Source organism: Xiphophorus hellerii, chromosome 5, assembly GCF_003331165.1.
Source record: "Xiphophorus hellerii strain 12219 chromosome 5, Xiphophorus_hellerii-4.1, whole genome shotgun sequence".
Taxonomy (NCBI): Eukaryota; Metazoa; Chordata; class Actinopteri; order Cyprinodontiformes; family Poeciliidae; genus Xiphophorus; species Xiphophorus hellerii.
In genome coordinates this window covers 7,593,238-7,616,542 of record NC_045676.1, presented here as the reverse complement: position 1 = coordinate 7,616,542, position 23,305 = coordinate 7,593,238, and the positions used below count along the sequence as shown (strand labels likewise).

The 23,305-nt window shown below is 37.7% G+C and overlaps 2 protein-coding genes across 2 annotated transcripts; one reads left to right on the top strand and one right to left on the bottom strand.

Moving 5' to 3' along the window:
• Positions 1 to 2,630: 2,630 nt before the first annotated feature.
• Positions 2,631 to 14,503, top strand: ifngr1 (interferon gamma receptor 1). The gene is made up of 7 exons (XM_032563268.1): positions 2,631 to 2,941; positions 8,738 to 8,861; positions 8,964 to 9,145; positions 9,627 to 9,784; positions 11,289 to 11,439; positions 12,006 to 12,139; positions 12,708 to 14,503. The coding sequence occupies exons 1-7, from the start codon at positions 2,881 to 2,883 to the stop codon at positions 13,122 to 13,124; spliced, it is 1,227 nt and encodes a 408-aa protein (XP_032419159.1). The 5' UTR covers positions 2,631 to 2,880; the 3' UTR covers positions 13,125 to 14,503.
• A 79-nt stretch (positions 14,504 to 14,582) lies between these two features.
• On the bottom strand, positions 14,583 to 23,126 carry ltv1 (LTV1 ribosome biogenesis factor). Its single transcript, XM_032563267.1, has 11 exons — positions 22,922 to 23,126; positions 22,319 to 22,450; positions 21,355 to 21,558; positions 20,411 to 20,498; positions 20,109 to 20,241; positions 19,414 to 19,639; positions 19,077 to 19,204; positions 18,860 to 18,993; positions 16,835 to 16,887; positions 16,302 to 16,502; positions 14,583 to 15,032 (listed from the first exon to the last, which is right to left on the bottom strand). The coding sequence occupies exons 1-11, from the start codon at positions 22,922 to 22,924 to the stop codon at positions 14,922 to 14,924; spliced, it is 1,413 nt and encodes a 470-aa protein (XP_032419158.1). The 5' UTR covers positions 22,925 to 23,126; the 3' UTR covers positions 14,583 to 14,921.
• Positions 23,127 to 23,305: the final 179 nt, after the last annotated feature.

The following is a 23,305-nucleotide window of genomic DNA, read 5'->3' as shown; positions in this document are numbered from 1 at the left end:
AAAGTGCAAAGTTTCCAAACTAAATGCAAGAAAAATATATCTAATAAAATATTACTGGTACTTTTAATAGTACTAATACTAAAAGTACCATGTTTTTTCTATGCAATTACTCCATTAAAAACTGAAAACCTGCTGCAATCTGCATTTGTTATTGTAACTGTATTTAAAAACATGATTTAATTCTTTCTCATTTTTACCCAAAGTTATTCTAGAAGGTCCAGAGAGACTGTTTGTTTTCTGTTATGTTTTTGTTTTTTCTCTTTTGGACCTACAGATGAATTTCTTTACGATATCATGTCATATGTTGGGTTAATTGTGTGTAACACAGCTGACCAAAATCAGCATTTTCTGTTATTTCAAATTGATTACTTTCCCCTCTGTAGAAGTTAGAAAACATGTTGTTTTGTTTTCAGTAGTAAGACGCTATTAAATCCTATTTGTGTGGATTCCAGATTCGAATGCGTGCACGACGTTAGTGGCCTAAAACCGAAGGTTTCTGGGGATTTGCCAGCTGGGAAAGAGTGGTTGGATTTTGTCTTGACTTAAAGCCGCATCAGCAGATAAGACAAAAGCTGAATTTACATTTGATCCACACATGAGGCTGATCTTTCAACCTTCCAGCTGCTACAAAACAGCATGTTGTGTTGCTGTTGTTTACTTCAGTGTCTCTAAATTCCCTCCCAGTAATCACTTACGCTCAGGGTACCTAAAAATGTTACTCGAGTAAGAGTATTTCTGCTTTAACATATTTTTACTCAGGTAAAAGTAAAACGTAGCCACCCAAGAAATTCCTTAAGTAAGAGTAAAAAAATATTTGGTAAAAAGTTTACTCAAGTACTGAGTAAATTACCAGATTATCAATCATTTAATGACTTTAACAGTTTTTGTTAAAGTTTCATAAGTTTTTTTATTTAAAGAAACTGATCTGGAAAAAAAATATATTTTGCCTGATTTTGTTATTTTTTGCTACTTATATAATTTATTGTCATTGTGGTCCTTAAAACACCAAAATTTCCACTTAACTTTATATTCTGGGTCATCTGATGATGTAATTTTTAAATATTAAATGATTGATAATTTCATCAGTTACTCAGCAGTTGAGTAGACTTTTTACTTTTACTTGAGTAAAATGAGTTGAAGTAGCGCTACTCATACTTTAGTAACATTTTTGGCTACTCTACCCAAATTATTTTTGTCTAATTTCAAGTGTACTAAGATACATAAACTAGAAACTAGACTAAAAAATACTTGGTAATATTTTGTGTTTTTGCAGTGAACTTTAAAACTCTGCACTGTATTGTTATTATAATAATTATCCAGTTATGATGTAACTTCACACACCTGCTGCTCCTGTGTTGGAAGCCGTCCCGTCTCCCAGTCGTCCAGCCCATCGCCTGCTGGTCCAAACCTCATCCAGCTGCTGTCCAGCAGCATCCGGATCATGGTCAGCTGCTACTGGAGGGGGAAAATGGACGGATGTATGGATGGAGAACGGCCGTTTGTAGCAGCAGGATATGTGTCTGCAGAGAAAGCTGCGCTGAGTTAAGGATGAGATGAGCAGGTTTCTGTCCAGCTGTGGTGGGAGGGACCAGAGGTTAAGCAGCTGCTCACATGCTTACACATGCAGCGGAGCAACTGCCCAGTGATGGGATTATCTTTGTTTTGTCTGCCCTTCATCACAGTAACTGGAAAGCCTGGTGAGACAAAAGGGCGTGGCTTGTCTTAAACCTCAGTCACGTGGAGTAAACGATAGGAAAATGACATAATAGTAACCTTGGGACCTCCGCAGCATGTGTGTTTTACAGACGCATTGTGGTAAGAAAAGTCTCAGAAACGTCTGAGCTAACGCGAGAAATGGGTCTGAAGCACTGTTTCACGATAAAACAATGAACAACTCATTGTTCATTGTAAATAACTCATTTTGAGTTATTTACAGATTCTGAAAGAGTCTAACCTTTCCAATGATGTCAAACACATGGAAATCAAAGAATAAGTTAAGTTGTTAATAACATTTTAGGTCTATTTGTAACTAGACTTGACTTGCTGTGGCAGAAATAAAAATCCTCTTCTGCACCTTTACATATAAAAGTTATCCACCCAGTTCTATAAATTGTATTTATTTCCCGATTAAACCATTTTTAATTAAATAAAAATAACAATAGCTGTTGTGGTGCGAGCAGAGCATTTTTAGTAAGCAAAGTCATAATAAGCAAAGAACAGTTCTCTCTTACTGAGATTCGAGTCCTACCCTTCAGGAACCGTTCAAAGGAATCGAATCGCTAGTGAATGTTTTTGTTGAGGCAATAACATAAATTGATGAAAAGCTAAAAAACAAAAGTGGATTTTACATAATATTGTCCCAAAACACAATGAAAACATGGTTTAAGCATCATTAAGGTGTTTAAAGTCAGACTGAAACATTTTATTAATGCATTTATTCTAAAAGAAAAAAAAAAGTGACAAAGTCCTTTAGTAGTAGGTCAAACCCTTTTATTCAACCTTTTCAGATTTATTTAGTTTTTTGATTGAGATTCTGACTTCTACCACTAGACGGCGATAGTGCATAACAGACGTTTGGAAAGACCCACCCCGTGACGTCAGTCAAGGTGTTTTACAGGTTAATGAGCCATCAGTGTTTTTACTATACACGCCTGAGGACTAGTCGGAGCTTTGACTCATTTCCACTGACGGGACGTTTGAGAGGAAATCGACTTAAAGGGAAAAATAGCTCCAATGTCAAATCACGCAGTTGTCGAGGCTTTTAATCCTTTTTGCCAAATGTGGGGAAGCTGAGGTTTAATTCGTTTAATTCTGGCAGCCGGTCGCTGAGGAGGAAGTCCAAACTGATCGTCAATCAGAACCTTTTCAAAGGCCTCAGACATGCAGACGAATGGTGCGTTCACGGCCCTGATTCTCATCTGCGGGCATTTTTCTGGCGCCGGTAAGAAGGTTTTCTTTAAAACAAAAATATTGACGTTTCTTTAGCTGAAATAAGGCTTTGTAGCTAGTTTACAGACAATGCATAAAGAGATATATATGAATTTAAAATGAAAAATAGAAAATGACTGCAATATATCTAATATTGGAGAAAAATATTGTAAAGATGTACCCTAAAACAACTAACATACACGAACTGATAAGGAAAGGATTGTTTCTTTGATGTTTTAATATCTCGTTTCTATTTCAAAGTGGCTGATAAAATGAACAACAAGGAAAATCCCGAATGAAAAAAATGAATATCCATAGAAATCCTAGCCAACAAATACACTTATTTTGTTTACTTTAACAAAATAAGTGAATTTCCCGTCTTTTGTTCTGAAAAAATGACACAAAAAATATAAATAATACAAATTAACTTGACTAAGGTCTTTAAAATTAAATCTGAAAACTTGATGCAAATCCTAAAAAAAATTATGTTTTTTGATATTTAGGTAAATGTCTCCTATGTTCAGTTGAAAAGGTTGTGAATCTTGACCTTTGTTTTGTTGTACAAGGCTGAAAAGGGACAATTCTGTGAGATGTTGTCACCTGAAAGTAATCAGGGCTGACCTGTTTGACAGAAGGTGTGGAAATACTTTTTTGTTCGTCTTCTTCGAACTCTTGCCCAACCTGCTTGAATGCAGCTCCGCTACAACTTGTACTTTTCCACTGGCTAAAAAGCAGATTGAAAAATCTGCTTAAGTAATTTAAATTCAATATCAATTTAGTTTATTTATAGTTCAATTCACAACAAATCTGTGTTTTTTTTTTACTTCCCTAAAACTGGAGTATGTACCTTTTGTAAATATCCATCCATCCATCCATCTTCTTCCACTTATCCGGGGTCGGGTCGCGGGGGTAGCAGCTTCAGAAGGGAGGCCCAGGCTTCCCTCTCCCCAGCCACTTCTTCCAGCTCTTCCGGGGGAATCCCGAGGCGTTCCCAGGCCAGCCGAGAGACATAGTCCCTCCAGCGTGTCCTGGGTCTTCCCCGGTTCCTCCTCCTGGTGGGACGTGCCCGGAACACCTCACCAGGGAGGCGTCCAGGAGGCATCCTGACCAGATGCCCGAGCCTCAACTGGCTCCTCTCGATGTGAAGGAGCAGCGGCTCTACTCTGAGTCCCTCCCGGATGACTGAGCTTCTCACCCTATCTCTAAGGGAGAGCCCAGCCACCCTACGGAGAAAACCCATTTCGGCCGCTTGTATCCGCGATCTCGTTCTTTCGGTCATGACCCAAAGCTCAAGACCATAGATGAGGGTGGGAACGTAGATCGACCGGTAAATCGAGACCTTCGCTTTTTGGCTCAGCTCTCTCTTCACCACGACGGACCGGTACAGCGCCCGCTTGACGGCAGACGCTGCGCCAATCCGCCTGTCGATCTCCCGCTCCCTTCTTCCCTCGTTCGTGAACAAGATCCCGAGATACTTGAACTCCTCCACTTGGGGCAGGACACCCCCCCACCCCATCCCACCCCCCTGACCCGGAGAAGGCACTCTATCCTTTTCCGGCTCAAGACCATGGCCTGGGATTTGGAGGCACTGATCCTCATCCCGGCCTCTTCACACAAGGCTGCGAACCGCTCCAGCGAGAGCTGCAGATCACGACCTGATGAAGCCAAAAGGACCACATCATCCACAAAAAGCAGAGATGCGATTATAAGGCCACCAAATCGGATCCCCTCAACACCTTGGCTGCGCCTAGAAATTCTGTCCATGAAAGTAATGAACAGAATCGGTGACAATGGGCAGCCCTGGCGGAGTCCAACTCTCACCAGAAACGAGCCCGACTTACTGAATTCAAAACTGTAAAACCATCAACTTCCACTCAATATTCAGAAAATGTTTTGGACTGGATTAAATGAGTCTAAACAAAGTACAGATATAAATCAGCTTTAAAAATCTCATTCATATGTTTTACAGGATGGGTGTCTCAAAGACCAAACATTTTATTAATATAATATAAAATATATGAATAACTGTACATTTAAGGAAGAGAATGTGAGGTTTAAGTGTATTTCAATGTGGGAATAATTTCAGAGTTCATCATGTGGGGAGATTTAAATGTTTGTAGGTTGATTAGAGCAGCAGGGAAGCTTTAGGTCAATTATGTAAAATTGCATGACAATGGGGCAGGAATTGTTTTATTTTTATTTTTTTCAGGTTCTCACCTGATGTCTGTTAAAAATAAATAAATGAAAAAAGTTTGGCGGTAACAGCATCATGCTGCCAGGCTGTTTTTCTTCAGCCGGTCAGAGTTGATGGGAAGAAAACCAGTTAGTCTACAAAGAGTTCAGGATAGGCCGGCGGTCCAAAACTAATGTTTCTGTCTCTCCGCAAACAGGAAGTAATTTGTCGAGTCAATTTCATCTATAAACGTTGCATCTGAAACCAGAAGTTTATATACTTTATATAAGAAACACCACAATTCTCTTCATGGTATGTTGGCTGATTTATTTATTCTTTCCATTGACGTTACACAAAGAAGCCGTGTGTTTAAATTACATCCACAGGTTTGTATCTAATTAACTCAAATGTTATGAATAAGCTTCCAAACACCTGGCATCAAATGTCCCAAATTGTTTAAAGGCGTATTTAAGCTTTTGACTTTAGAGAAAATAATAAAATTTGCTGCTGTTGGTAAAAATCTTAATTGACCTAAAATGGGAAAAGTTTGTCAGTGTGGAAAAAAATACAGTGTATGTAAACTTCTGGTTTCTATGTATGCAAATGGACCAAAGTGCTGAACAAGATCATCAAATACTAATCAATCAATAAATGTATAAAATACAACAGCTAAAATCAATAAAATAACATAAAACAATAAAATACAATGTTAGCTCTTATCAAATGCTATAGAATAAAAATGAGTCTTAGACCGATTCAAAGTAGGAATAGTACTTCTACTTAATTATTTGTGTTTATAGATCACAAAAATTACTCTAAATATTTGTCTTTGCACTAAAATGTGGGGTGTAAAAACTTTAGCAAGTCACTGTATGGATAAATTTCTCTTCTTTTGCTGTGGGCTGTTATCTGATTACATGTTGGTACAAGTTGAAGTTTCATGTATATTCCTGGATTGTTTCTCAGAGCCCATCTGTTGCCTTTTCCATTTCCTCGTTTTAAAGCGTTTTTGTATTTTTGCGACACCTTTTGGAACTTGACTAACCGATCGACTGAGGCCGGTTGTTGCTGCTATCAGCGAGTTTCTTAAACTTTCTTATCATCTCGTTTGATCTGTGGAGTTTAACCTGCAACTGAAGAATTGTAAAACTATAAACACATGAGTTTGTAAAGCAAAGGTCAAAAACATTTCAGTTGCTGTTGCAAACTCTTTCAATAAACAACTCAGAATGATCTTAAAGATTATTTAACTTTTGTTAAATGACTTGGTAATTATTTAAGCAGAAGGAAATTAAAGTATCTGAAATCAGTTAATCGAACGATAAATTAAAATGAGCTCAATAATTTCCATTTGCCTGATTTATAGTTTTTCTCTTTCTACCAAAAACGGGATGATTAAAGTCTTCAGTCTGGTGCTTTGGCCTCAACTAGCACTTTTGTTTTGAGGACTAATTTTGTTTACAGACTTTATAATTAAGTTTATTTGTTGTTTCTGTTGTTTTCTTCCTTTATCTTCCAGTTTCAGTATTAAATATTCATTATAATTTAAAGTTTATTGATCTTTGAGAATGTTTTATTTTATTATTATGCCATTATCAGTATAATACATTATATTATCGTTTGTAGCAATAACTTCTGACACAATTTATTGTCCAGCTAAATTTATTACCATGACAGGCCTAATCAAGTAGCCAATAGAAAATCAACAAAAACATAAAGCATGCATAGGTTAAACATATTTTGTAGGTTAAACATATTTTGTAGGTTAAACATGTTTTTACCAAAGTTAAAAACTCACCAATAAAGTGGTTGATGTATTTATAGATGTTGCCATGGAGCCGATCACAAACAAACGAAGCAAAAAACACAGCCATGATTTTTGTTTTCTTAGTTGTTGATTTAAATTCTAATTATGTTAAATGGGAGGAAAGGATGTAGCTGTTTCCTCTGCTAATGGTTCTGCTTCGATCCAGAGAACATCTGGCATCACCAGGCGTCCTCATCTATTGATCAATCAATAGTAATCAATCATTCTGACAACTGGAAAAAATTTGACACATTTTGCAGATTTTTTTTTATTTAACCACTTAAACTTTTTTTTTTTTTTTTTACAGTACAATACATTAAAAGATGAAAATAAACAAATCAATTCATTAAAAAAACAATTCCTAAAATACAATAATATTGCTCGACTTAACATCAATGCAGTGTACGACCGATCTGTTTACTTTTTGGATTAACCGATTATTGGATAGCAAAAAGGGGCATAAAAGATTTATTTTTACTAAAACTGGCCTCATCAGTAGTGTTGAGTACTTTCTTTTTAATCTTTAATTTAAAAGATTAATGCATATATATTTATTTTTTTACAGTTTTGGTTTAATTACAAATCTCAGTATGTTGTTCTTTTTGGAAATATCATAGTTAAGGATTAATTGCTAAGTTAGTTGATTATTTAAAAAATCGATTCATCACGATTAATCGCTTCAGCCCTACATTTTTTAAATAAATTTTTTATTACCATTATTGCAGGTTTCCTGTCCGGCTGTCGTCATTTTCTGACAGGAGAAATAAAAAATTGATTTCCACTTTAACTAAAAACTCGTTATAAACGGAGGTTTTTCTGAAAAACGGGGCATTAGATTTGGTCTGTGATGATTTTTTCCCCCATCTGCTGAATCGCCCGCGCTGGATTCCTGCTCTGGCAGCGAGAAACAGTAACTGGAATGCTGAACAGCAGTAAACCAGTTGCTGTCATCTGTCACCTCAAGGCCTTCAGATCCTGGATGCAGTACAAAGTGTTACCGTATGTGTTGCGTAAAACTCTATTATAGCTTTGGGCAGCAGTCTGACTTGTTTTTGAAAATTATAACCCTGATGGCTCAGAGTTTTGCTGTTTGAACTATGCAGATCTTTATCTGAGCAGGTATGACAGAATGTTAAGTGGGGGTTGCGCCTTTGAATTTGGGTACAACCTCATGTTTCCTAAGGGTGCGTTCACACCAGCCCTGTTTAGTTCTCTTTAATCAAACTCTAGTTTGTTTGCCTAGGAAGTTTGGTGTGATTCTGCAATCTAACTGATTTGGACCAAAAAAACAAGCTCTGGTCCGGCTAAAAACATAGGTCTGGGTTTGGTTGAAGCAGACCGGAGATGGCTCCAAAAGCAGGAAGTAGACTATAGCGCAGGGCATTCTGGGTAAATACAACAAAAACAAACACAGAAGTTGAACTCTAGAGTGAGAAAAGGATTGTGGTCTTTTACCAAAGACAAAATAGAAATCTTACAGCCTCTAAAATCAGACACCACTCCATTTTTGTTTACAGTTTGTGAAGAAGGAAGTTGCTCTTTTATCATCTTTGTTTCGTTTCCTTCAGTGGTTTTTGTTGTGGCGCCCCCACAGGCGTGGAGGAGGACTTTTAGGCCAGTTCTGAGTCGTTTTGGTTTAATTATGGAAATAGTTTCATTTACAATATTTTGAATAGAGCTTATTGTTGAAGTTCTGGTTTACCTAACTCCGTTTAATGCACCAGAGGACGAGTAGAATATGAAATACCTATATTTGCCAAAAAACGGAAGTCTATAAGAGAATTGTCTTTCAGAGTATTACAACTCTTATTTGCTTTTCTCCTTTGCAGTTCCACCTCCATCAAATGTGATGGTGAATTGCATAAACCTGAATACCACAGTTAGCTGGGATTACAGTAAACATCAACCTCAAACCATTTTCCGGGTAAATATCACTGGATCTAGCGCTGTAGGGTAAGTATCTGCTGTTGCTCACCCTACTGTTCTTTCTCTCTTTGATTTAGAGCAATATTAATGAAATTAAACGATTGTTTTGTTTTCTTGCTTTGATTGAAGGTCTTTTGAAGCGAATACAAGAGACCACCACTACGACCTCCGCCAGTTTGTGTTCGGCTCTAAGGAACGCTACCTTTCTTTCATGGTTGTTGACGTAACAGCCTTCCAAGGAGGCGAACAGTCTGAAGCCGTTCGGTCACAGTCCTTCTCCTTCAACCGTTTAGAATCAGTTGATAAGAAATGTAAGTAAAATCATTCAGCATGCTCAGCGACTCAGCATTTAGCAGACTTTTATGGGGTGCCATTTGTAAAACTGCACAAACAAAAAAATTAAGTGCAATAATTTGGGTTATTTGGCCTTTCAAAATTGTAAAAAATATACATTTTACATTTTCAGTCATATTTCACCATATTATTCATTCATTTATAAACCACACGGTCTCCAACTAAATAATTAATTTAGCGAGTAAAAACCATGTTTTTTATTTCCTTCTATTTCTTTACTATAAGCCACTTTGCGTTAGTTTAACACACAAACACGTTTTTGTGGGAGGAATAAATGAAGGTTATGAATACGGTTGCATGGCGCTGAAGCTTGACTGGAGCTGGATTGTGGTGTTTGCACTGGTTTCCAGCCAGCTTCCTGATGCTCTCGCAGGATGCTTGACTTGGATTTCAGGTGAAAGGAGCCAGTCAGATAAACTTTAAATAATCTTCTTTTAGGTTCGTTGGATTTTCCTGATGTGAAGGTACACAAGACTGAAGAGGGGGCTTCTGTGAAGTTCCCAAATCCCCTCCATTTCTACGACGAATTGAAGAGGACTGTCTCACCAAACAGTAACGCTGCTCTCCATTACAGTGTTTCATCATCTGAAAACACTGTAAGTAAGCTACCATTGTAAACTGTGTTCCTTTAGTTTTTTTGTTGTTGTTTTTTTACCGTGAAAAGATTGCACGCTAATATTTGATGGCTGCAAAACACCAGGCTGTAATCCTGATCTCTTTTCATCCTCAAGTTGACGCTAACATTTCTGTTCCTATGTTTAAAATCTGTCATTGTCTCAAATTTTCTCAAAGTTTGGAGTGATTTTACATCAGTTTCACAGTGTAATCACCGCAAAAGAAAACACCTTTCCATGCTAGTGTGTTGCATCTGATCTCTGTTGAAACTGCACCACTTAGATAATATGTGTAGCTCATTTAAAATGTTAGTTATCACAAGCTTTTGAGAGAATTAAATATGCAACCACCTTTTGATAGGAGATATGTATTTTATTGGTTTGTTAGTCCAGTATTTTATAGGGTGGTGACTAAGTTGAGCTTCATAAATGGCAGAGTTTGGATGTTGGATAACAGATTTATGAGCAGAGGAGGTTGGAAAGCACCTTCTGGTTCTTTGAGTTTAAATCTGCTGTCTAAGGCTTTGCACACACCAAGCCGAGTCTTTATGAAAAGAAATATGTTCGCCATATCGTTTTAAAAAAATATTTTACACAGCGGACTCGTTTCAAAAAAGCTTTTATCCAAATAAACTCGCACAAATTTGCCCCTGAGCAAATTTGTGCTGCATTGCCTATAGGGGGCAGTGTAGCGCAAAGCTAAAACCTGTCAGCCAATCAGATTGCTTCTAACAACCTCCACTTCCTGTTAGTAATTAAACATGGGATCAGCAAGTTCATTTAAAAGTTGAACTACTTTTAAATAGGATTTTAGAGTATAAAGTTAATGAAACATACAAACATCGATTGGGAATCATATGAAAGGAAATATGTGGTGAGTTGTTGGTTGCAGATGATAACGCATGGGAACCTAAATCTCCATTTTCCCATGTATACACACAAACAAAATGTTTGCTCAATTCTCCTTTTTGAGAGTTTTTATAAATAATTGTTTTTATGGACATTAAACTAAGTTTTTTTGTGGATAAAATGCCAAATCACATAAAAATGTATTTGTTTTCCTAATTATCTGTCTACATGTGAACTAGACTGAACTTCAGCTTCACAGAATTGGAGAGGATGAACCTGTTAAGATTTAGCCATGCAGACTGTATTTGCACAATATTGCAGCTTGTTAGAGCTCAGTTTGTATTTCATAAAATTCATCCAAATAGGACTTCTGGGATACCAAACACTAATACTTTTTTTTTTTACCCCTCCAGGGGGTCTTTTTTGTGGGCTCTAGTGTCCCTTATGTAATAGTAGGCTGACAGGAAACAGGGAAGGAGAGGGGGGAAGACATGCGGCAAATGTCGTCGGGTCCGGGAGTCGAACCCGCGACGGCCGCGTCGAGGACTCAAGGCCTCCAGATATGGGTCGCGCTATCCCCTACGCCACCATGGCACGCCCCCAAACACTAATACTTGTGACAATTATGTGATTTCAGTTTACAGAGACATGCAGAGCATCAGACGAAACCTGCAAACTCGACGTGACGGAGGATTGCGTCACCTTAAAGGGCTACCTGTGGTTTGAACCGTTGCGTGTTAAGCAAATAGAGTTCAAAGAGACGAAGGAATACTGCTCTGAAAAACAAGGTAAGTATCTACTGGAAATAAAGAAAAAGTTGCATTAAAACATGGATTATACCATGACAGGTTTCCAGTGGTGAAACAGACACCATGTTTAGCACAGACACTTCTCAGATATTCCTCTTTTCAAAAGGCATTTACTTCAAATTCAAAATGGCCGCCATATAGAAGTCTTATATTTTGCTCTAATTATTCACATATTTGTCTAATGATTCTGATATCAAACTATATATTATTGATCAAATGGAATCCAAATCTCTAACTCCAAAATCTATCAAAGATGATTTTTTAAATTTATTTGTAAATATATAAAATAAGCTCAAGTGGCTAAATGAAAAATCTGCAGAATGTGACCATTTTTTAAAAATCTAATTAATCATCAGAATAAGTCACAGAGTAATCAATTACTAAATTATTGTCAGATTGTAAACTTATTGAAACCAATTTGAATAAAAAAACTGATCTTGATTAAATTGAAATAAAATAACCAACAGACATGTTTTAAAATCCAAACATTTTCAAACAGAAAGGCATTTTCCCTAACCTGATCGCTATCCCTGCTTGTATTTTAGGTGCAGACGTTGATGGACTGGTAATGTTCGCCATCATTCTGGGGTCCATTTTTCTCATCATAATCATCGTAGCAGTGGCCGTCGTCTGTAAGGTGGAGGCCTGGACCACGAAGATACCAATGCCAAAAATCCGGGTAATCAGAGGAATCAACATTTTTCCTTTCTTCCTCCCAGCATATTGGATCCAATGTAGCTAGAAAAAGAGTAAATTTCCACCAAAAAAACTCACATGTTGAGACTAATCTTAGAAATTTTCTAAGAAAAACAAACAAAAGTAATTTTCCTAAGTTTATGGGGGGGGAAATTCTCAAATTCTATAGAAAAAAATGAAATTTCTGAGTTTGAAAAGTTGAAAAATTTGCTAGAAATATCTCAGATGTTTAACTTAATTTCAGAACATCTGTGGAATTTTCAAACTCAGAAATTTCCATGTTTTTTTTTCCAGAAAGTTTCTGAGATCTCAAAATTTTAGGGTTTTTTTTCTAGAAATTTTTTTACTTTTCAAACTCAGAAATTTCCAAGTATTTCTAGAAAATATGAGATGAATCTCAAAATTTTTGTTATTTTTTTGTCTTTTTCTAAAAAAAACTTGAGATTAATCAAAAAAATTTCAGAGATTTCTGGGGGAAATGTATTTTTTCCTACATTGTCCCTGATTCATGCCGTCCAGCTGACTGCTTGCTTGTTTCCAATTCTTAACAGGAGAATTCAGAGGGAAACGGTGAACGGCAGAGTTTCTTTACCCCGCATGTGAATCCAGAGAACAGTCCAGTCTCCGTCGTCTCTCCGCCTGTCGAGACGACTTCGCTCGTCTCAGAGGACAAGAACTTCTGTGAGCAACCGGAACCGGACGACGGCGCCGGTGATTACGACTGTCGGACCAACGGAAACTACGCGGATGGAGGCTATTTGGAGGAGAGCATCCCGAACCTGGACCTGGAGAGTTTTGTGTCGGGGGCAAACGGGACGGACGACGACTCTCCAGACGGCTCCGTGAAGACGGAGTGCGTTTCCTTATCTTCCACGGAAGAGGAAAGCTCGCCGTATGACCGGCCACATGCATACTCGCAGACGGACCTGGGCGACGGAGAGCCGGTCATTGGTTACCATGGGAACTAAAAGGAACCGCTTCTGGGATTCTTTCCTTTTTAGTTGGTGCTTCAACAGCAAGCCTCACATGTACCTCAGGGAATATAAAGGGACACCGATGTTTGGGACATCGATGAACTCTTAAAGTGACAGGAAGTAAATACATTTTTCCATCCATGACCTCATAGTGGAGACGCATCAGGTTGAGGACGCTGCCTTTCTGGATGCTTCCTGAAGCATTTTAACAGGTGCAATAGATGCTAAAGTTGCACTAAGCAACTTTTAATAATAATAAAAAAACTTTACATATTTGTCTTGACAGTAAAGTATGAGACAGATGATCTGTGAAAAAAAAAGCTCCTCTACCTTCCAACAGTACTTACTACAAACAGCCAATCAGAGCTAGGAGGCGGGTCTTAGTGCTGTCAATCATGACTGTGTGCAGTAAAACCTATTGTGAATGCTTAGGCTAGTTGGCATGGGAAGCAATGACTTTGGATAACCAAAGTTTCCTGTAACAGTGAGTCATTCCTTTGCCATTACCACGAGGATGATTGACAGCGCTAAGACCCTCCTCCTGGCTCTGATTGGTTATTTTTGACAAGGAGTTGTAAATCTTTTCACAGATTCTCCCACATGCTGACAGTTTTAATATGTAAAAACAATTTAGTAAAAGTTGTATACTGCAGCTTTAAAGCATCTTTCTTTAGGGATTATTCTGATTAGAGAGGCGGCACATGACCACTCAATCTTCAGTGACAGGTTTCGACTATTAGCGCTGATTAATCTGCCAAAAGTTAATCTTTAACCTTATTTAATGTTTTATTACCTGATCAAACTAAACGGCAGTCAGCATGTGAAACAGTCGCACCCAAGATGACTGCGATGGAAACTATTCGACTTGTAAAACTGGCTCCAGAAGTTTTTTATAGACGTTTATGTGACGCCACTGAAGGATTGTTTCTCTTTTTTCTAGAGCTGCTATCTTAAGTTAGTATTTTAATAAATGATTGAATGTTAATTTTATCTTCACTGCGCTCAAAGTGACTGCAGTCTCCTGCTTTTGTAGAACAGGTTTTCTTCCATCCTTGTTTGCATGAGATGGAGGAAGGTCAACACGTTGCTCAACCAGAATCTCCCTGCTATGAAGGCAGGTCGACTCCACAAAGGAAAACATTTTAGATCTTTAGTTTATAAACCATAAATGACTTCATGAAGAATTGGTGATTTTTGTGATTTTATGTATTCATATTTGCTTAAATTTTGTATATTATCGTCACCAATTTTGCATCATTTATCTCTTTTTGTTGGGTTGTAGTCCTTTAACCTCCATGTTGCCAGATTTATTACAAGTTGTCAAAATGGATTCTTTTATTGCCCACAATAAAGTATTTGTATATATTTTTAAAGTGCTTTTTATTGCCATCTTTTTGCAATTTGTGAAGGCAGGCGATTGTTAAACTGTCAGAAAAATGCAGAAAGCGATTATTTTCTACATAATGTTTTTTAATAGAGATATACAAGACACTGGATGGCTGCTCGGTTAAATAACTCATTAACATTCCCACAGCAGTCCAGTTTTTGACGCAGATAAAACACCCGTTCCTCCTGTGGAACCTGTTTTATGCATTCAACCAGTTGCTTGCTTCTTCTTTTTTTGGGGGGGGAGGAGGATTATTTGTTTTGGCTCTGCAGTCACCCAGATTCTCCGTAGGTCAACGCCGTCCTGTTATCCGAGCTTCTCAGTTTCACTGAAGAGAGGAAGCTGTCCACTGGAAAGGCCACCAGGTGAAACGTTCGTGCAGAACGCCAGCGGTCGGTCGGCAGCTACAGCTTCAGGCCCTGAATGTTTGTCCTTAAGTTCAACATTTGCTTCTCCTGTCGCACTTTCTCCTCCTTGAACGCCAACTTGTTCGCTTTCTTCTCCACTCTCCTCTCCTAAAAAAAAAAGAATATTCAAAGTATATCCAAATGTTGAGCTTCAGTTGCAGTCTTTTCTCATCTGGCAGGGAGTGTCTGTTCACCTTTTGTCAAGCAAAACAAACAAGTGGTGCCCTTAAAATAAATAAATCGTGGCTAAAGATGCATTAGCTGTAATGAAAATATTTTGCTTTGACCCATCTTTGCTTATCGATAAACTTGTCTGGGACTTCAAGATATATCTGGGTTTCTTTGGCAAATCTGACTATATATGTGGCTGAAATGATTGTGAATCGTTAACTGGAATCTAGAGACTCAAAGGCAATCTGCAAGAATAAACCAAAATTGTACAAAATAAATAAGGAAAGCAGAAAAGGTTCAGCTTTTCACATAGAAGTATTTTGCAGCTGCAGATGCATTCTTTGCTACAAATGATCAACCGTATGTTAAAGGAATGCTACATTATTGCATTTTAAGCAACTTGAAAAGAGAATTTAATTATTTGCACTTTTATTGTATTTCTGACATTATATAAAAATCTTTAAGTGGTTAAATAAATATGCAAGATGTGCCACTTTTTTATCTGATAAATCATCAGAATAAATCGATTATGAAAATAATTGATAGTAAAACTGCAACTAACCAACAATGAAGATTGATCCCAAGTGGTAAAACGTTGGTTCTCAGTAAATCAACCTATGGTTCAATGTTCTAGTGTAAAACAGCTTTGGATGCCATAAGAGGAACAATTGAAGCCACAATACTAAATATATAACATTTAGTTGTTAAAATGTTGCAGGTATCGCCTGACAAAGCAGCAGCTTTCAGTGTTTCTTTTTCTTTTAATAATAATACAAATAATACAAAGATGGAAATGATTCAACCCAGCAGAAATACTGTAAATAAGTCTGTTCACTTTCTGCCATCCAGATTGTGATTTTTAGCAGTTTGGAGAAACATTCCTGAGGAAATCTTTTTTTTTTTTCAGAGATAATGGTTTCTAGCTGTAATGTAGAAGCTGGAGATTAAAACAGGAAAAAAACTTTAGAGTAATCTTTCTCTGCAGAAGATGATCTTTGAGTGGTATCTCAGAATAAACAGCTCAGTTTTTGCCTTTCTTTGAGCTTTAAGATTACTCTGCATGTGTTACCATGGTAACAGGCCCACGAATCTGCTTTTTGACGATGGAAATCCGTACGTTACCTCAACGATCTTTGACAATCACGCTTATCCGACTCAACAAACGACAAACAAAGCCAAACCAGAGGCTCTTCGAGGTTTCCTCACCTTCCGCTCGTCTTTGATGGCCTGCTTCCTCGCCCTCCTCTCCTCTTTGCTCTCCTCTTTGTTTCGGGCCTGCGTCGACACGCGCGGCAGATCCGAGTCGTTGATTCTCGTCATGCGCTCCGCTTGCTTGGCTGTGAGGCCCCTGGAGGGCAGGACGTCCAGAGGGATGCCCGTCTTACCGGACACACGGATCGCCTTTGGCTGCAGACAAACAAGAAGGTTTCCGTCTGATTCGTCGACCTCGAATATTTGACTCTGCTTAATTAAACAAACTCATAATTAGTTCAATTTAGTTTGTTGCTAAACAAGTTCTCAATTTTAGGACGGGAAACCAGTAAAATGTAGCAAACCAAGCAGCACCACAGCAGTTGGCAACTCTTGCAACTGTACAACTTATCAAAACAAATAAGTTATGTTCTGGGATATTTAAACCTGACAGGTCAAAGCACACCACATATGGGAAAATTAACTCACTATTTCTGGTTCATGTGTGCATTTTACTTAATGTGTGTAAATGATTGTATTTTTGATACCTTTGCTGGTTCTTCAATGACTTTAGGTCTGTTGAACAAGTTGGAGTACGTACCTGAAAAACAAGAATATGTGGTTAACATTTAAACTACAGCAGCATTTCTTTGTATTTTCAATATTTTATCTCAGTTTTTGACTGTTAATTTAATTAATGTCAAGGATGAAGGTGTTTCCTCTCGTCAGTGGAGATGATGGAGCTTCATAAGATTCGAGAGTCAAATTCATCACTGATGCTAATAAGGAAACAGATATGAGGCCGATTGAACCTTATCCATCTAAATCCTCTAAATATTGTCTTTTATTCACTTTATATCTTCAAACAATTGATATTTGACAGTGTTGCTGTGGAAAAAATGCATTTCAAACATTTGGTAAGAAAATCTCTAGTAAAAATAAACAATTTAGGCCTTCGTTTGCCTCAGACGTTTGTGAACAAAGATGTTATTACATTCTCCCTTGTCATATTAATATGCTTAATTTAGAAAAAAACCCACAGGTGGTAAAATAATGTAGATGTTTGATCACTTCTGACTGAATTTAATGTTGTATTTTCCAGGATTTAGTGACATCTAGTGGTACGTTGTAGGGTTACATAAATTAAGACAATATTTCTTCCTCAAATAACAGTGTTGTAGTACAGACCGGTTTTGGTCTCGGGATTTTATTTTAAGACCAGTCAAGACTGCAACTGTGAAAATATCACTAAACTTACAACATACTGTCCAGTTTATTAGTAACATCTTTGTTTTCACGGCATGCAAAACGCACCGACTAGAATCCAAGCAATAACGTGACGTACCAATTACCTGTTTGTTACTCTCCCCCTCCCCACCTTTCACTCGCAAGCGGCGCTCCAGACATGCGCAGTGGCAGAAGATGTCTGTCTAATCGTCAGTAATAGAATTGCGCTGCATAAATCATAAGGAATTGTAGCACAGAGATGGAAGCAAAGCAGAACAAAGAGTTTGTTCTGCTTTTAATATTGGTTAAATTTATTTCAGCTCTAAGTATTTAATATCTAGATGTTTTTTATGGGAATGTGAATCTTTCAGATCAATTTGAGAAGCAATTTTGATCATATTTCACATTTTATTGTGTCATGTACCGTGGGCCGCTGGTCTTAGTCTCGAATTCCCTCGGTCTTGGTCTTTACTTGGTCTTGGACCCTAAAAGTCTTGGTCTTGGGTTAGTTGGTCTTGACTACAACACTGTCAAATAAACTGTAAAACTCTGGTAAATTTTTAATTTCAAGATATTTGCACCACAGGAACCTTTTCCAGGCACTGAGGTATTTTAAGGGGACATTATTGCTCAACTTTTATTTTGGTCTCAACTGATGTGCTTATTTTTCATTTTCATCCTGGTGGCCAGAGCAGACAGGTAACAATTTTAGCGGGTCACAACTAAAACAGTAAAAAAATAAAATGTTATTTATTAGCTTTTAAGTAATAAATAACATTTTTAATAAATAAATAACATGGAAGCAAAGCAGAACAAAGAGCTTGTTCTGCTTTGCTTCAATGAAGCCATCTTCTTCATTGAAGAAGATGACTGCATGCCTCTTTATAACATGAACATAATTCTGTGGAGGCCCAGTGGTGTGGCCAGCAGTTTTCAAAAAGGGGCCATGGCCCCTTTGGTCCCCCTCTTGGGGACGCCACTGTCACCAATGTTCTCCAACATTAGTGACCGACTTATACACCTAGATTTATTCTGAGGTTAAATTACACACAAGTGGTCTCTATTTACCAATGAGAGGACTTAAACTTATTTAGATTTTTTAAAGGTTATCAGAGTTTAGCACATCAGCAAAGGCACATCTTAATTTTCTATTTGTAGAAAAGTTTTGAAAATTATGCATCGCTTTTATTTCCCTTCTTAATTATGTGCCACTTTATGTTGAACCATCAAGTTAAATTATATTAGTGTTTGGTTGTAATGTGACATAATTTAGAAAAGTTCAAGCTACTAAATGTGAATCAAAAGCTAAGTGCCTCTCCTGGTAGCCACCGTGAACAAAGACTTACTGATGATGGTTTCACAGTCCCACTTCTCCTGAGGAGCCTCACAAACAACCGTCTCCATCTCCTCTTCATCCTCATCTTCCTCCTCATTCAAAACAGGAAGTTCTTTTGGACCCAAATCGTCAGGCCTCAGAAACCTGACCCAAAAACACAATAAAGCTGCTACAAAAACAAATTCGGTAACAGGAATCAACGACAAGAGGCTAGGAAAGAATCTCACTCTTTTGCTTTCTGCTTGAAGTAATCCTTGAGGACTTCCTCCAGGCGGGCGCTGTCCGGTTCGATGAAGCCCTCCAGCTCGGCGTTGTCCAGAGCCCCGATCTCATCGTCATCAAACTGTTGATAAAACTGAAAAACAAGAACGCCGGATCATAAACGTGGCTCGTTAGCAGATTAATAACTTCTCTTTTTACTCTGGAAAAGTCATCCAATGTTAAACATCAGACTTTTAGATGAACCTCCTTTGTATGCCGAGAAGTTCTCCAAAGTCCTGCTAATGACCCAATTATTTGACTAGTTTGCTAACAGAGCTCAGTGTAGTGGTAGTGACCTCTGACCTTTTCAAAGCGGTCGTCCAGCAGGCTGAGCTGCTCGTTCCTCCTCATAACAGACGAAGTCAGCGAATACTCTGTGAAGCGACTCTTTGTCTCCTCGTTCATGAACAGAAACTCTCCATCATGGCCGCCGCCCTCCAGGTGCTCGTCACCTGAGAAACCGCCATCAGAGTCAAAGTCGCCTTCCTCGTCTGTGTCCTCCCACTCATCGTCATCATCATCGGATCCTCTGTTGGAATCACACAAACAGGAAGTTTAAAAAGATACATTTGTACTGAAAGTAGAGTTGAGCGATAAATTGATTTGATCTATTAATCAAATTTTCTGTTTTTCAAGATTTAATTTTGGAAAATTTGGATTTGCATAGTTCAGAGTGATGTTAGCCAGGAATCTTGACTTTTTACAACTTGACTTTGAATTTAGGTTAAGCCACAGAAGGAATGTATGAAAACAAAAACGTTTTTAAATTTATTTACTGTCATTTATAATTCTTTTGAAAGGAAAAAAGATTAAATCATAGATAAAATTTCTTCTAAATATATTGCTATTGCTAATATAGCACAAATATACTAAAAAACTAACATGACTGAATAACCAAAGCCACATCTTTTCCAGGGCTTCCACACATTTTGAATATTCTAGAATCAGGTACCTATTTCTGCAGATTTCTCGTTTGTTTTTTATATTTTCTGTCTTACTCTGCATGCACAGCTCCTTCTGTGCGGTTTGCTTTCAGGATGAAGTCATCCTCCAGCATGTTGTCGGGGTCGTCGTAGTCAAAGTCTTCGTCTAAAGCAGCTACAATATCTGGATCCATGTCCAGGCGGGGTCCTGGACGAAAACACAGCACACAGTGAAAACAATTAGGTTTATGTAAGAAAACACTCAAAATAACAGAACTAGAAGCTAGAGAGCACATTTATTTTTTTCCACAGAAACAAAGAACATGTTTGTTTAACAATATTTAAGAGAATTATCTGGTCTATTTTGAGTGAATTACCAGAAACAGGAGCGGCTTTGTTCAGAAGTCCCACATCTTCCTCAAACTCCGAGGCGAACACCGAAGACGGCAGGTGGATCGTAGCTTCCTGTTCGTCAAACCAAACAGGGATCAGACTAGTTTGGTTATTTCTTGATTTATTGTTTATTTGTTTAACTGAGAAAACATAAAATCCACGCAACTTTACCAGAAGCAGCAATATTAGACCAAGCACAAGCAACGTCAAAGAAAAAACAACAAGACACAACCAATAATTTCTAGTTAAACTACATACTTTATTAATATTTTTCACAAAAGATTTTTCCTCATTGCATATTTTCATACAATGACAACATTTACTTCTTTAAAATGTAAATCTTTAAAGGATCAATATCCTTTAAAAATAGGATGTAAACATACAACATTTATTTTAGCTGGGTTTTTTGTTGCCTAGAAAAAAAACTTTAAATCCCACATGGTTAATTTACCACCTGCTGTTTTAACCATTCCTATTTTGTAATAATAAACTGGTCTAGAGATGCAGCGAGATACCTGGCCAGTTAGAAAGTCAGAATTCCAATCTTTTCCTGGTCAGTAAACACATCAAACCTAACAGACAGAACATCACTTTTGGTGTTTCTGAGGGGAAAAGACTGGTGTTAAATAATGGAATCAGAGAAGCTCTCTAGATAGGACATTTATTTTCACTACATGTCTTGAAATCTCAGTGATTTTTCAGGCTTTGAGAGAAGAATTTTAACACACAGCAGAACCACTGAATGGTTCAGCAGAGTTCCCAGGCTTAGTCCATTTGAGTTTTCATTAAAGTGAAATCTGCTCAAGTCAGTATCAAAGCTTTAAAAAAAAGCTTGAGGGTTGAAAATCAGTTGAAAAATTTGTGATCGGTTTATCTTGACAAGAAATAACTCCAGGTGTGACAGACAAAAATTAAAACACAAACTCACAGGAATGTCCTTGCTCACAGTTTCCACCTTGTTTTCCTTCTCTTCATCTCTGAAATCAGAGGCTCCTCTGTTGAAGTGTGAGGGTCCAGCGGCTACCAGCTCCGAGGGCCCAGACGCCTCCTTCAGGTGCTGCAGGTAGTCGTAATCATCATCGAAGAAAACACCAAAGTCTCTCTGCTCTTCACGCCTCTTTTCTGCATCCGCCTGGGAAACACAGTCAGGGTGTCACTTCAGCATTTCCAGAATCAGCTGTGAAAATCTAACTGCTACGTTTAACAAACAGTACAGCTGAACATTTCTGCTTATATGCTTTTATTGCGAAAAGAAAGCATGTCTTAACTCTGGGTTCTGGTGGTTTTGTAAGGAACATAGTGTTGAAGAAACAAAGTTGTTTTTCAGCAATATGGAGTTTTATTAAAGAGACATTAACCTTGTATTTAAGTCAGTTTGTTGTTGTTTTTGCATAAGGAGTTCAAACATCAATTTATACTACTGACAAATATTCGTATACAGTGAGAACAAGTTATTAGCAATTCTGCTGCAAAGTTCTATGTTGCTTCTAATAAACATAATTTGTAACATGGATAAAATAAACTATAAGTGAAATAATCTGCCAGAGGAACTAGTAGTTTTAAAAAAATATCAATATTAAGGAATTACTTATTTAAAACAATGTTCTATATCTTGCTGAAAAGTTACTTGTAAGTTAGTGTCTTATTTCAAGTGTAGAAACTAGAAAAAAAAATACTTGGTAAGATTTTGTGTTTTTGCAGTGTATTGATGTGGACTTGGACAAGAGACCCAAGTTACCAAACACTTTACCCATCAGAGTACGACTGTGTGGGTGTAACTCTACTGTCAAAGTGCTTAAATTGTATTATGATCGGAAAAGTTCAATGAGTTCCATTGGGAACTCCATAAAAGAACCAGAACCAGAACCAGAGTCAAGGCTGTGAATGTTTACCTTTGCAGCAGGCAGGAGGACATGCTGTGGCGCTTTCTCATCTGCAGCCAGAGGGTCCCTCTGACTTCTGTGGACGAGGTGAAAGGTCACCGCTTTCTTCTTTTCAATAAATGATTTCTTCTTTCGATGAGGCTGGATAAATAAAATGCATAAAAAACAAAGGAAAATGAACAATCTTCTTTCCCGAGCCATTCAGACATCAAATTTTCCAAAATCAGAGCTTTTAAAATGAGATGCTTAAAAAATAAACAATAATCACATTTTGTTGCAAAAAAAAACATTAAAAGACTTAAAGAAGTCCAAAAAGAGACACCATTCATAATTATTACAGAATAATAGGACATGAAATCCCCAATGTCCATAATGTCACATCAGGCCTATTCAATATTTTAAAGTAAACAATAAATGGAAAGCGCAAAGAAACAGCAATAAAACAGCAGATTTCTTTCCTTTACGCAAAAGTAGCAACAGTTTTGAGATTTAATTATAAAACATCATTACACTAAATATATAGTAAATTGGATATTTCCAGTTATTACAACTATAATCCGAGTAGTTGTTGTTAGCTAATGCTATTAGCTTAGTCTGGAAATGTCCTCTTACCATTTTGTTCCTAACAATGTCACGACTTTCTTCCGCGGATCAAGGTTAGCAATGCCAAAAGCTCCCAAACACCCGTAAAACACCCTTTAAACAATGTAATTCTCAAAATATAGAAGCTACGGTAAGGATTTATCAACGTTGAAACCTCATAACTCGTGTTACATTAGATCAGACACACGGAGGAAGTGGGCGGGACGTTGCGGTCATTCTTGGCGCTGATTGGTGCAGAGTGTTCCAGAAGGCGGGCCCTTCACTCCAGCTGATCCAATCTGGACCCATCTTCACCACGCTGCTTCCTGTTCTTCCTCTACTTAGTGGCTGCTAGCAAGCGACGTATTTGAGCGTTATCGCCACCAGCTGATATAAAGTAAGGACTGCTTCTTT